Genomic DNA, 12,627 nt, shown 5'->3' with positions numbered 1-12,627 from the left:
AGCATAATAGCTTTCTTTCCTAGGGTCTCTTCCATTGCATGGCTAAACCCGGTTTCAGGAGAATGCCATTTGGACTGATAAATGCACCGGCCACATTTAAGGGTTTAAAACGTTACTGGTTAAAGCGTCAAAGCCTGCCCATATCTCAGTGCTGCAACTGCTAGGCTGTTTCAAGACGGGAAGACAGCGGGAGGTAGGTGAAAGAGGACCATGGGGTGCCTTCTTTATATTCATGTTCAGGAACAACAAGAGAATACCATTTCCAAAAGAACGCAATTGCCCCTATTTCCATCAAGCTGAAAACCTTCCCAAAAGAACGTAATTCCTCTTGTACTGAATAAACTGTATTCTGTTTATTCCGAAAACAGACTAGGTCTCAAAAGAACCTGTTTGAATACTTTTTATTCCGATTCCCTGATAGTCGCAAAAGAAGCGAAAAACTTTCCATTCATATTTTATTAAACAAGTTTCCTACATACGCAATTTCAAGTCGAATATACGTGTCAGTTCCAAAGTTCCTAAACCCTCGCTCAGGAAAATTTTTCATTATTCTTCATTCCTCATCTAGCTAACCACGTTATTTGTGTTATATTGAGTTGACTTTCGTGTGACGTTTTGAGGAGATCTTGGTGTGTAACAGCATTGACATTATTAAGAAGATAGTATCTATCATCAGCACGAAGGCAACTCAAAAGAATCTCATATACTGTACATATACTCTCAGTTTTTTTATAAGAACCTTTTTTTAAGAACGTCGAGGCTGAGATAAACCAAAATTTTAAGAACGTATTAAGAGCACTCCTCAGGCTAAGAGTCGATTAAGAACCTTTTTATTTTGCTAATCTGTGCATAAAATCAAGGTCACAAATGGAAATTGACCAAAATTCTTAAGGGCATGTTTTGTATAGAGTGTTTTCATTCACGTGACTACCGGCCATATTGGTTTACTGAAACAAAGAAAGTATATACATAAAAATAGAGTTCAATTCCCAAAGGTTTAGTTTGGGACACCAACATGGCCGCCATTTCTTTGTTTTGAGGCACCAACATGGCCACCGTGACGTCATGTGAAAACACTCTATAACATTAACAATGGTGACACACATCTCGGTTTGTCATAATCAGCAGTTCTTGATACCATATCTCAGCAGGCAATGCACTTTGATAGGTTCCCTGGTCACGTCCGCATTGATTTACTAAAATACATGTAGTGTATACCATGTAATTTAAGAACATTTTCAGCCTCAAATCGCAAAAAAAATATAAGAACGTTCAGCCTCAGCTCCAAAATTAGACGTTCTTGTAAAAAAAAACCAGAGTGTATGTCTCAAATACTGTCTATATAATCTTATAATCTTGGTAAATAATATCATTAATGGCCTAAAAATGGCATTACTGTGTAATAAGTAATTTCTGCTTTCCGTATATTTTATGACAGTAAACACCAAACGTTTCATATAAAGAAAGGATAAAAAAATTCACTGCAGAATTCTAGTGGCAATTTGTTGAAATACAACAAACTATAAAATGCTGCCGTTTTCTGTACAGTATTGCGACACTTCATTTAAGAAATGGACAACATACCCTTTTGTATAGGGGCTAAGCTCTATATAACTCATAAAATTGACATTAAATTTGTATCTCGTATACTGTACTCTTCAATAGTTATTTAAAGTGCTTGCTACACTTGCTGTAGAACATACATATATTATAGATGTCTACATTGTTAAAACAAAAATTTATTATTAATTGTATAATACATACATACGTTTGTAAATATTTGTTTTTTTCAAAAAAGGTCATAAAGTTGTTGTTGTACATTGAATATAATACGTAAAAAATATCCTATTCTTTCTTTTTTTGTGAGCTATATCCAACAGTCTCACATTTGTACTTCCAAATTGACGGAAAATGTGTATCTCACGTTGAAGGTGACAAATTTTGTGACTTTGTGTAAAAGAAAAATCTGTAAAGAAACGGGGAGCTTTACTTTTAGCCAAAACTCCCGGCTTCGTTGCCAATGGAACGCACCGATATACCGGACATTTTCCTTAACAAACGGACAACTTCTGGAGGTACTCCGACCACTTTTTTGTTACAGCCGGTATGAACCGAAATCAACGTTTCATTTGCACAAAATTACCACTGATTTCCATTTTGTTGGCTTTGTACGCCATCGCGTACAGTTTTTAGTCTACCAATGCAAACTGTGAATGAAAACGAGGCTTTTCGCCTGGATGGAAAAAAGGGCTTCCTGGAAAGATTCCCAGGACCTCCAATCTTGTACCCAGAGTCCTCGGGCTTTTTAGTCAGCGGGTGGGCGTCGGGAGAGACTCTGGAAAACTGAAATTTTATAAACAATGCACGCCGTTAAGGAGCAGCCAATTAAAAAATTTACCATTTTTCGAAGTCCCCAGAGGCTGTCCTGGCGCTTACCCACTGAACAAAAAGCCTAAGGACTCTGAGTACGAGATTGTTTTGATGGCGGATCCAGGACCGCTGAATTACTTAGTCCGTTAAATCGTCATCTTATTGGATCACGACGAGGGTAGAGAACGGGGGTAGCGAAAGAAAGATAATAAAATGTATTGCGCTTAACCTCCTTTCAACTCCCTCCTAGTCCCAACCATCCTCTGATCTCGTCTTGAAAAAGGTAGGAATACTGAATTTTTCGGCTCGCCAAATATACGTAAAAAAATGCAAGTTACTAGTGAACGGCAAATTGGATAACTTTGAAAACAATTTCTTTTATCACACCTAAGGTTGGTATAAATTATTTTCCAGCTCAATTTACAACTAAAATAAGTATATAAGTAATAAATTCATAATCTTCATAAAAGATAACAAATAGACTATTTCTTAAAAATACAATATGTATTCTAACCATCTTTGTTTTCGAGTCCTGGCAATAATACTTTATAATAAGAATATGTCTATATGATACAAATAACAACTTTCTATTAAACTATTTGATATTGCAGCAATTAGGCTTACTCCTTTTAGGTTGTGGATAATCAAATGAAGGCAGTGTAAAGCCATCTACAAAATCAAAGTCTCCATGGTCGTCATTCATCACCTGGGAATTGCACAGTTAGAAACAAACGATCAATATCTGCTATGGAAAATGAAATGACCGCCAAACGTTCTTATCGATCGATTCTTAGAGATTTAGCATCGCGTATACGTGAAACGCGAACAGCAAAAATGACCACGTGACCACGAGTTTCTCGCCATTTTTCGCGATTGCCGGTTACCGGTTGCCGTTTCTACGTCAAGACAGGTTATTTCGTGTTTGCCGTCTACGTGATAACTACGAAAGTATTTCTTCCTTTTTTCCTTATACATATACTATGAAGTAGTTAATTGTACCCGAATAATTTTTCCGGCAAGTCATACTAGGGCAAATCAAGTTTAAATCCTTCATAACTCACTCCTTACCGCACTTTCCTTCATGAACTCACCACAGTGAGTCGCAAAACACCTTCATCGATACCCGCAAAATTAAAGCTTAAGTCAAAAGGTTCACGCTATTTTACGTGAAACATGAAACGGCAAAGGTGGCGTTTGCCGTTTTACGTGAACGCGATGCTAAATCTCTCTATTAACTAAATAGTCCGGCAAATATTATAAAACAGAGACTGCAGGATTTCTGGTTGAGTGTGGAATGTAATAGTTTGAGCACAAGTACTTGATAGTAGAACGAAACCACAATGTTAGAAAGTCAGATTTTGTAATCCCTAGGTTTAACCCGCTATAAATGAAAAGCAAAGTTTTAAGGTATCTTGGCCCTGTTTTATGGTCTAAATTAAGCGATAAGGAGCCTTAGGAGCTAGGCAATCAATTTTTTATAGCCGTAGGTGTATTACCTTTAGAACTATTAGCCTGCCAGGTTTGAATGGTCTCTGCTGTAAATTGACTGAGATAGCTCTATTTATATACTTGATGTTATATTGAGTTGAGAATATGACGTCATCGGTCCTCTCATTTACATATTTTACACATTTTTCAAACTTAAATATCTCCGGAACCAATGCAGATATTTAGAAATGGTTAACGGCGTTTTTAATCTTTTCTAGAATTCTATGTGATAAACCTTAAAATTCAAGAGGTAAAAATTTGATCATAGTAGCACTTTAAAGGGACAGTATCACGCTATTTTTAGTAACACATTGAAAATCGGAAAGACGCTATTTGGTTGATAGCAGCCAAGATATAATGACAAAATAATGCCGGCCATTAAAATTCTTAAAAGACTATCAGAATGCAAAGAAACTATCCACGGATATTTTCGCCGGCAGATGACCAAGATAGAGAGGGGTTCAAATTTGAAAACGTCTGGCAGACGTTTTCAAATTTCGCTGTTGTAACGCACTAAAAATCGCCGGTTGTACTATACACGTATTTTGGTTCAACCTTTCGTCTTAGAATCAGTATTAATATTTCTTTAAATTAGCGATTGAGAAATTAATTAACACAGTGTTCAAAGTTTAAATTTAGTAAATTTTGGCCAAATATCATGATATCTCCCATCGATCTCCCACGATACTGCCCCTTTAACAAAAAAGCGAACAAATCATTTCGTCCGACGAGGAGAAGCGTCCCTCTGCGCGTCGCGTCTCCTCTCGGAAGCAATTTTCTCGAGCGCGCGTGGTTAGCTCGCCTTACTATTCATAAGGAAAATAAGGAATTGCGCGTAGTCTAACAAAAATAAATGGATTAAACGTTCTCGTTTGTGTGTGAGATACTGCTTGAAAAATAAATGTGTTCGTAACCCAGGTCATTCTCCGCAACAACTGTTTGACTTACCATGTTGGGATGATTTGCATACTTCATGTTTTTGGCAAGCTCTTGAAACACCTGTGAAGTAAACGGACAACCAAGGTCACATGTGCCGCTTGCATGCACATCATACAAGGCGAGGAAAAGTCCTTGGCTACTGAAACAGTCTAAAAGAAGCCGAGCGCTCGACCAGGGCGGTACTAGGAGAATTACACCTCCGCTGCCGTGAAATTGCTAGGTTGCATTCGATTGACTGTATTCCGCAACAAGAAAAAGAGGAATACTGAGTTGTTAAGACATTTCTGCAAACTTTCAAGTGACTTCGTACTCCAGTATTATTCCAAAAACTCTCTCATGAGAGATTTCTCGTTATCGTTGTACGTATTCCTATTCCGGAATCGAACGCACCCTTAATCCATTTATAGTCACCCACTCTCATTACCCTTACCGCTATTGTCAGTAAGCAGAAGTTCTTTTTTGGGCAACCGTATGAAATCCAAGATGGCGGAGCCCGGGAAATTTTAAATGGAAAATAGGCGATAATCAAATTCTGTTTGTCCGACCGACAGAAATATTATTTCCATGTTTTCCAACGAAATTTGAAATAAGATTGTATTTTCAACAATGTAACGTTAAAAAATGGACGAGTAACCAGGGTAAGACATCATAAAAGTTTTAAGCGTTCTCTGGTTAACAGTTTAAAAAAGATTTACCGAGCTTTCGATTGGCAGTCTGCAATCTTTGACAAGCGATGAATAAAAAGCACGAACATACAGTATCACGTTCGTGCTTTTTATCCATCGCTTGTCAAAGATTGCAGACTGCCATTAATCGAAAGCTCGAGAAAACTTTTTAAACTTTTAACCAGAGCACGCTTAAAATTTTGTTAAATATAACGTTAATTTACTTCAAGAGAGGAGGTTTCGTTTAAGGAATAATGAACCTTAATGTAGAGAGATAATGTCGAGTGTTACGTCTTTACGTGGATTTCGCACTTTACCATTAATTACACATCTATCAAACCTATTAAATTCTTTAATCACATAACAAAACTGTACCTCTTGCACATTTGCCTTTGTTTTCGCACTTGTTTCATAAAACTTCAAACCAAGCTGTCTCGCAAACTGTATAATAAAAAAATGATTGATGTAACTGGACATACGCAAACCATGCATGCTTAAAAAAATTGCTTCAGTTTATGAAATTGCAAGTAAAATTGCAAAATCCAATAATAAATTAGTTACAAACTCTTCAAAATGGGACGGGTACATAAAGAAATAAATGACTGGTCATTAAGCATTCAAGATTTGTTTGAAACGCGCATCGCATGTTGTCTTGTTTCTACATCAGTTCTGCATTTACATGTACATTTGACTGAGTGAAGTAAATTTCAGGAAGTAATAAGAGAATATTTGAAATCGGGACGGGTACATAAAGAAATAAATGACTGGTCATTAAGCATTCAAGATTTGTTTGAAACGCGCATCGCATGTTGTCTTGTTTCTACATCAGTTCTGCATTTACATGTACATTTGACTGAGTGAAGTAAATTTCAGGAAGTAATAAGAGAATATTTGAAATCGGTCACTCACTGTCTGTTTGATTTAGTAACAACAACAACAACAACAACAACGACGACAACACTTTATTAAAACAGAGAGTTACAAGTTAGTTTTTAATATACCTACCCGCAAATAGCTAAAGCTAGTCGAGGTGGGTAGGTATGACTATACTAAACTAAATGCAAATAAATTTGGTGTTTACAAATTGACAGCAGCAACTAAAATAAAAGTCAAATAAGTGAATATACAAAACAAAAAGTATTCGCAAGCTGATAGAAATTACAGGATTGTTACAAATACGTTTCTAAAATACAGAAGACCCTCGCAGTTATTTACGCAAGTTAAGCAGTTTCAAAAAGAAAGCCTGAAAAAGAATTCAGGTTTGAACGGGATTCAAACCCATGACCTCTGCGATGCCGATGCAGTGCTCTACCACAATATGCCCATCCCTTAGTTGGCTTGATTGCTCATTTGGGAGACCATCATACTGGCATCGCAGAGGTCATGGGTTCGAGACCCGTTCAAGTGTGAATTCCTTTTCAGGCTTTCTTTTTGCAACTTCTTAAGTTACAAATTAAAATAACTGCGCAAGGATCTTACTTCTATTATTTTAATCTTTCACCCACAGTTCAAATAATGATTATATGTTTCATATATTCATATTCATTTACAGATAAGTGCAGAGAGAACAACAACAATAAAGCTGAGAATTTTGTTCAATTTTGTGCTCAAAATCATGTAACAAAAGCTAGAGGGTAGAGGGAAGTTGAATGCCAAACCTCTTGGCCAGTGTGAGTGTCTACTTCCCAGCTTTGTTTTTCATAATCACATTTGTTACCCACTAACATGACTTCTTCAAGCATGAGGTCGTGCTGTAAAATTAAAAACACAAACTGGAGCTAAATTATCTACTAGGATCAACGACAGTAATTAAGTCTTAGTAAAATAACAGTTTGCCACTAATATTCATGGATAAGCACAAATCCTGAAAATATTCATACCCACCTCATGGAAGGTCATTGGAAATTCCTAGGAGAGGGGAGGTCTTAGAAGCCAAAATTTTAGTAGCAAAGTATGAAGCAAAACTGGAATTTCTGGGGGGGGGGGGGTGCAAAACAAAAAACCTTTCATGGTGTGGGGGGGGGGGATTATGGATATTTTCTGGAACTGCAGAATGGCCCTCAGGTTGACCTCAGGAATGTTTTCTTGGTAGTACGAAAATACGCATGGGAAAGAGAAGTGAAAGACTATCAGAAAATGAACACAATTAAGCGAGTCTCTTTCTGCTTCTTCAACAATTACATTATATGTAGTACCTTATTCATTGTCTTCAGCCAGTATTGCAGCTGCTCAAAAGATCTAGCATTTGTAATGTCATAAACCAAGAGTATACCCTAGAACGAGTGAAAACAAAAATCAGTATAAAGTAGATAGGACTGCCAACTGGTGGGTGACAATTACCTGGAGATCTGGACCTGGTTGTTCAAAAGCAGATTAACCCTAATCCACGATTAAAAGTGGTTTTCATCTTGCTTGTTTAAACTCCAATCAAAGTTAATGTTAATCCAGGATTAGCTTAATCAGGCTTTGAACAACTGGGCCCTGGTAGTCTGGTGTGAAGTTTCTGAGATATTGATCAGTTGGAAGGTCAGCGATTAGACTTGTTTCTGCAGTGCATTGTCTCAATTAGCTAGCTTGGAATTTAATAACAGACCAGATGTAGATCTCTATCATACTAGAGGCATTTAGGCTCCCTAGAAACTAGACAAGGGCACCCCTGCCATGAACAGCCATGTGGGACTTACAGTGTAAGTGGTTGTTATATAGTCCGACTGAACACAGATTTTCACTTGCCCTTATGAAAAGTTTTTTCTTTACTTTTAAGGAGGGGATTTTGCATGGTCAACAACTACCCAGAACATCTCCACCATTACTGTGGCAATTCACACTGATTAGTACCTGTAGTTAAATAAAAAAAACGTGCAGCAGTTGAACTAACCTTTGCCCCTCTAAAGTTCAATGATGTAAGTGTTCTAAATTTTTCTTGGCCTGCTGTATCCCTGTTAAAAGAAAACACTGAATCAAACTTTACCTCAAGAAGGATTTAAACGGAATAAACTGAAACCAAGCAAAAGTTATTACTTAAAGGGGAAGTATCATGGGGTTTTTGGTATCTTTTGTTAAAAAAGGTGAAATAACACCTTCAATCAGCTGCCAAATAATTCTAGAATGACGAGAGGAAAGAAATCAACTCAATTCTTGAAAGGAGCAAATCGTGATCTAGCTGTTCTAGTGCATTTGGAAAACAAAAATGCGAGAACTTGAACATTAATTTTAGCCTAATATTTTTCAATGTTCAATCCATTTAGATCTACTCTGTCTCTGGCCAGAGGCACTAATCGACAGTTTTATTGCACTGGGCTGATAATTTATGACAAACTTGATAATTATTTCTTTGTCTCTGCTGACAGACAAACATTTTCAAATGACAGCAAATTTGCATGATACTTCCCGGCTTTAAAGTGCCCCTGGGACGAAAATTTCATTTTCCATCTTTTTGCATTTTCGTGTAGAATATGACCTTCTTACTCATGTTACCAAATTTCAATCTTTTATGGCGATTGGAAGTATTTTTTTTTAGCTTTTTATTCGAGATTTCACGGCCACCATTACTTGGCCTTGTTCCGGAAGTTAAGGCTCAAATTACAGGAAGTGACGTCATTGTCTCAACTAACCATTTTTACAAAGATGGCAATTGTTTCTGAGATGTTATTTTTTAAGCCTGGTGAATAAATAATAGAATGATGTAATTTTTAAGTCAGTGACACATTCCTAGCTCTCACGAGTCTCTTGTAGCTCAGTAGTAGAGCATCCAAACTGTCTAGTAATTGGATGGTTATAGGTTCAACTCCTGTTGGGAGAACTTGGATTTTGTTTTCTGAGTATGCCTGTGTGTCACTGACTGAAATATCTACCATGGCATGTTTCTGTTTTAACGTCACACGTGACCAGTATTTTTGAAATTTGAACGGAGTTTTGAAATTTACATGTCAGTTTTGAACAATGCCACCAAGATTTCAGAGTTCCCCTAGAAATTTCCCTAGTTTATTGACGATACAAGGCTATGAATTTTTCTTTACATAATTGACAGCATTAAGTATTTCAGGAATCTTTTTTTCCAGTTAATGCGTCTTTTTCGGAAAGATTTCCAGATATAAAATGTTCAACATTCCATTCAAATGCCGGACATTACAGAGAGGAATTCAAATGTTCATTTCATTCTTGGAAATACTGGTCATGCCTGGCATGGATTGACTGTAAGAACAAACCTACAGACACTGGAGGTATAATTTATTGTTAACTTGATTAAAAACACTTTTTAATAACAAACCATATCTGTAGGCGAACAGGAACTCCATCCACGGTGGTCATGACATTCACAAAATCAATTCCTAAAATGTGACACAGATATCAAAAGTAAGTTGTTTAATTTAAAGTATTATGCCTACAGTGATCAAAGACTTACTTTGATATTCTTTATTTGGAAAGCGTGCAAGTGAATGATATCCTATTATTGGCAATCAAATGCCAATGTGTTTCAACTTTGAAAAGCACTTGAATCTATTTCACATAAATAAGGTGAATGTTCTTGTTGTTATTAATAATTTTATATTTTGTGATATATATATTTTTTTGCTGATTCTAATATTAAAGGCATTATTTTACAATGCGTCATGTTGAAAAGTAAAAAGCTAATAGTACAAAGTACATCTTGCAATTTTGTTTGCCCTCCCTTGTCCTTCAGAAGAGTGTCTTGGCTCACATTCAAATATTGAAGTTAATCAAAATATTGGGTAGAATGTAAACTCACATGGATCATAAACTGGAGCCAACATGTCTTTAAATTTAACATCTATATTCTCAAATAAAAATCAGTAAAGCTCTGCGCACCAGTGTGGACAAGAGGAAAACAGTAGCCAGGCTATAATCAACCTATTCTCTTGTCAGGGGGTACAAAAATAATAATAAAATGAATGAGAAACTGGGGGCTACAGGTAGACTGCAGTACTGTGTGTACGCCCAGTAAAAGTGTTACTAAACAATCCTAGTCCAAGCTATGGGTCAAATAGCCAGGATCCAAGTGACACCATCAGTACTGTCCATACCCACCGCATGGAAGGTCATTGGAAATTCCTAGGGGGAGGGGGGTTTTGAAAGCCAAAATTTTATAAGCAAAGCATGACGCTAAACTGGAATTTCCTGTGGGGAGGGGGGTGCAAAACAAAAACCTTCCATGTAGGGAGTATGGAGATTTTCTGGAACTGCACAATACAGGGTTCTTGTTAGGAGCCGGAAAACAGTTATTTTTACCATCTATTCACGTAAATGTTACCAGCTATCATAAAAAAACTTTTTCCAAAATAATTGAAATCAGTCTTTCAAAAATCATGATGATCGTATTTTGAAAAAACTCATCCTTGTTTTGGGAATTTCCTTTCCATAGATTATGTAAAAACATCCAGCAGATATGATCACATTGAAAATCAATCGCCCGTAAAAAAAGAAATTACTCTTAGTTTGAACGCTTTCTTTCGTCAAAAATACAATGACTTCAATTTACATGTAAGCTCTGCCATGTTTCCATCATTCCCTGGGAGGCATTAACAAGATGGCATCCACCTGCTTTTGCAAATTTATTACCTTCTTTTAAAAAAACCTTAACAAGAACTCTGCCAATACTCAAGTGTCAAATAGCCAGGTAGACTGTATGCGGCTGGTCTTTGAGAAAGTAACTCTAACAATTAACTAGATGGGAATGAGTATTTAGGAGACTAATTTCCTACACAGTTCAGTACCTGCTGGTCAAAAAATGAGCCATTGCAGGAAGGGATCGATCTGCATTATTTCATATCAGCTACTCACCATAAGTTGGCAAAAGTGATGGCGTGAAGGACTCATCTGGCTTAGAATAGCTTCTAATTAAGGACGTTTTGCCAACAGCTGATTCTCCAATCAGTAGCACTTTGTAAGTGATGTCAGCATTGGACTGGAATGACATATTCTTTATGTTAAGTATCAATCACTTCTGATTGAAATTGCAGTAACATGACAGCACCATATTACGCTGTAACTGTGATCATCTCTGGATCCTGAAAATGAAGATGCATAATATGAATTTAAAAGTACCACAGCATCTCAGAACAGTTGATAATCACATACAACCAATCTCACCAGTTCATGTTGTTAAATAATTATGTGGGCTAGATTGCAGAATACCCGGCCCACCAAATATCTTACTTGAAAAGCTGCTCCCACAGTCCCGCAGTCGTCGCGCTACACACGAATATACCTCGTTCTTTAATCCATGAACCGAAACAAGCATGCTACAAATGAATATAACTCGTTCTTTAATCCATGAACATAACCCGAAACAAGCAAATCCATGAGCCGAAACAAGCTTAGATTTAAGTACCCCTCGACTCTGGGACTGTGGGACTGCGGGAGCACTCGTTTTATCATTTAAATATTCATCGACTCTGGGACTGCGGGACTATGGGAGCACTCCTTTTTCAAGTAAGATATTTAGAGGGCCGGGTATTCTGCAATCGCTCCATTATGTGTAAGATTGTATTTGTATTATTTTGTAAGATTTTAAATTTAATTCATAGTTTTTCTGGTAGCTATAGAAAAACAAAATATGAATTTTCAAAAGAAAACTGAAACAGAACATAATAAAATACAACAAGATACAAGCTTTATTGCCACTCCCTGTAAAGGGCTTGCCAGCAACATATAACAAAAAGTTAAAGATTTCCGCAGAGCCCCATGTTAAACGGTCGGCGTGCATACATGAATGCATGGAGTTTGAGTCGGCCGAAATGAATGCATGATTAATGTTTGGGGCTGCGCAGAATCCATCTTTCAGTTCAATTTATAATTTCAAAATAGGACAACGAATAAGTCCGAGTTTCTTTGATTAGTGTTGTCGTAAGCTACCAAATTAGGAAATCGTCATTAAGAGCTAGTTTTCCAAGAAAAATCATTCGGTTCATTGGCCAAAACTAATGGCAATTCTTACGCAAAAGAAGAGAAATCATCGAGTTATGATAGATACAGATTAAACTGATTTCCCCAACATCCAGAACAGCTATTTCCGGAGGCAAAAAACTCTGAAAAATAGAATTAAATTCACGTGCTTACCAGTCGATTTGTCTCGCATGATCACCAGCTGACATTTGTCCAGAAACAAAATAATACGTCATGTAAGCCCAATCTTGTTTCCGAG

The 12,627-nt window shown here is 36.8% G+C and overlaps 1 protein-coding gene across 1 annotated transcript; it reads right to left on the bottom strand.

The window, feature by feature from the left end:
* Positions 1-441: 441 nt before the first annotated feature.
* On the bottom strand, positions 442-12,589 carry LOC146461974 (ras-related protein Rab-13-like). The gene is made up of 9 exons (XM_085086188.1): positions 12,543-12,589; positions 11,265-11,491; positions 9,733-9,793; positions 8,341-8,401; positions 7,658-7,735; positions 7,121-7,213; positions 5,838-5,903; positions 4,807-4,857; positions 442-3,076 (listed from the first exon to the last, which is right to left on the bottom strand). Exons 2-9 carry the CDS (start codon positions 11,398-11,400, stop codon positions 2,966-2,968), a joined length of 657 nt encoding a protein of 218 aa, XP_084942314.1. The 5' UTR covers positions 11,401-11,491; positions 12,543-12,589; the 3' UTR covers positions 442-2,965.
* Positions 12,590-12,627: the final 38 nt, after the last annotated feature.

Source organism: Pavona decussata, unplaced genomic scaffold (genome assembly GCF_977016875.1).
Source record: "Pavona decussata unplaced genomic scaffold, jaPavDecu1.1 SCAFFOLD_192, whole genome shotgun sequence".
In the NCBI taxonomy this organism is placed as follows: domain Eukaryota; kingdom Metazoa; phylum Cnidaria; class Anthozoa; order Scleractinia; family Agariciidae; genus Pavona; species Pavona decussata.
The sequence above is the reverse complement of the archived record's forward strand: the minus strand, read 5'-3'. Positions and strand labels throughout refer to the sequence as shown.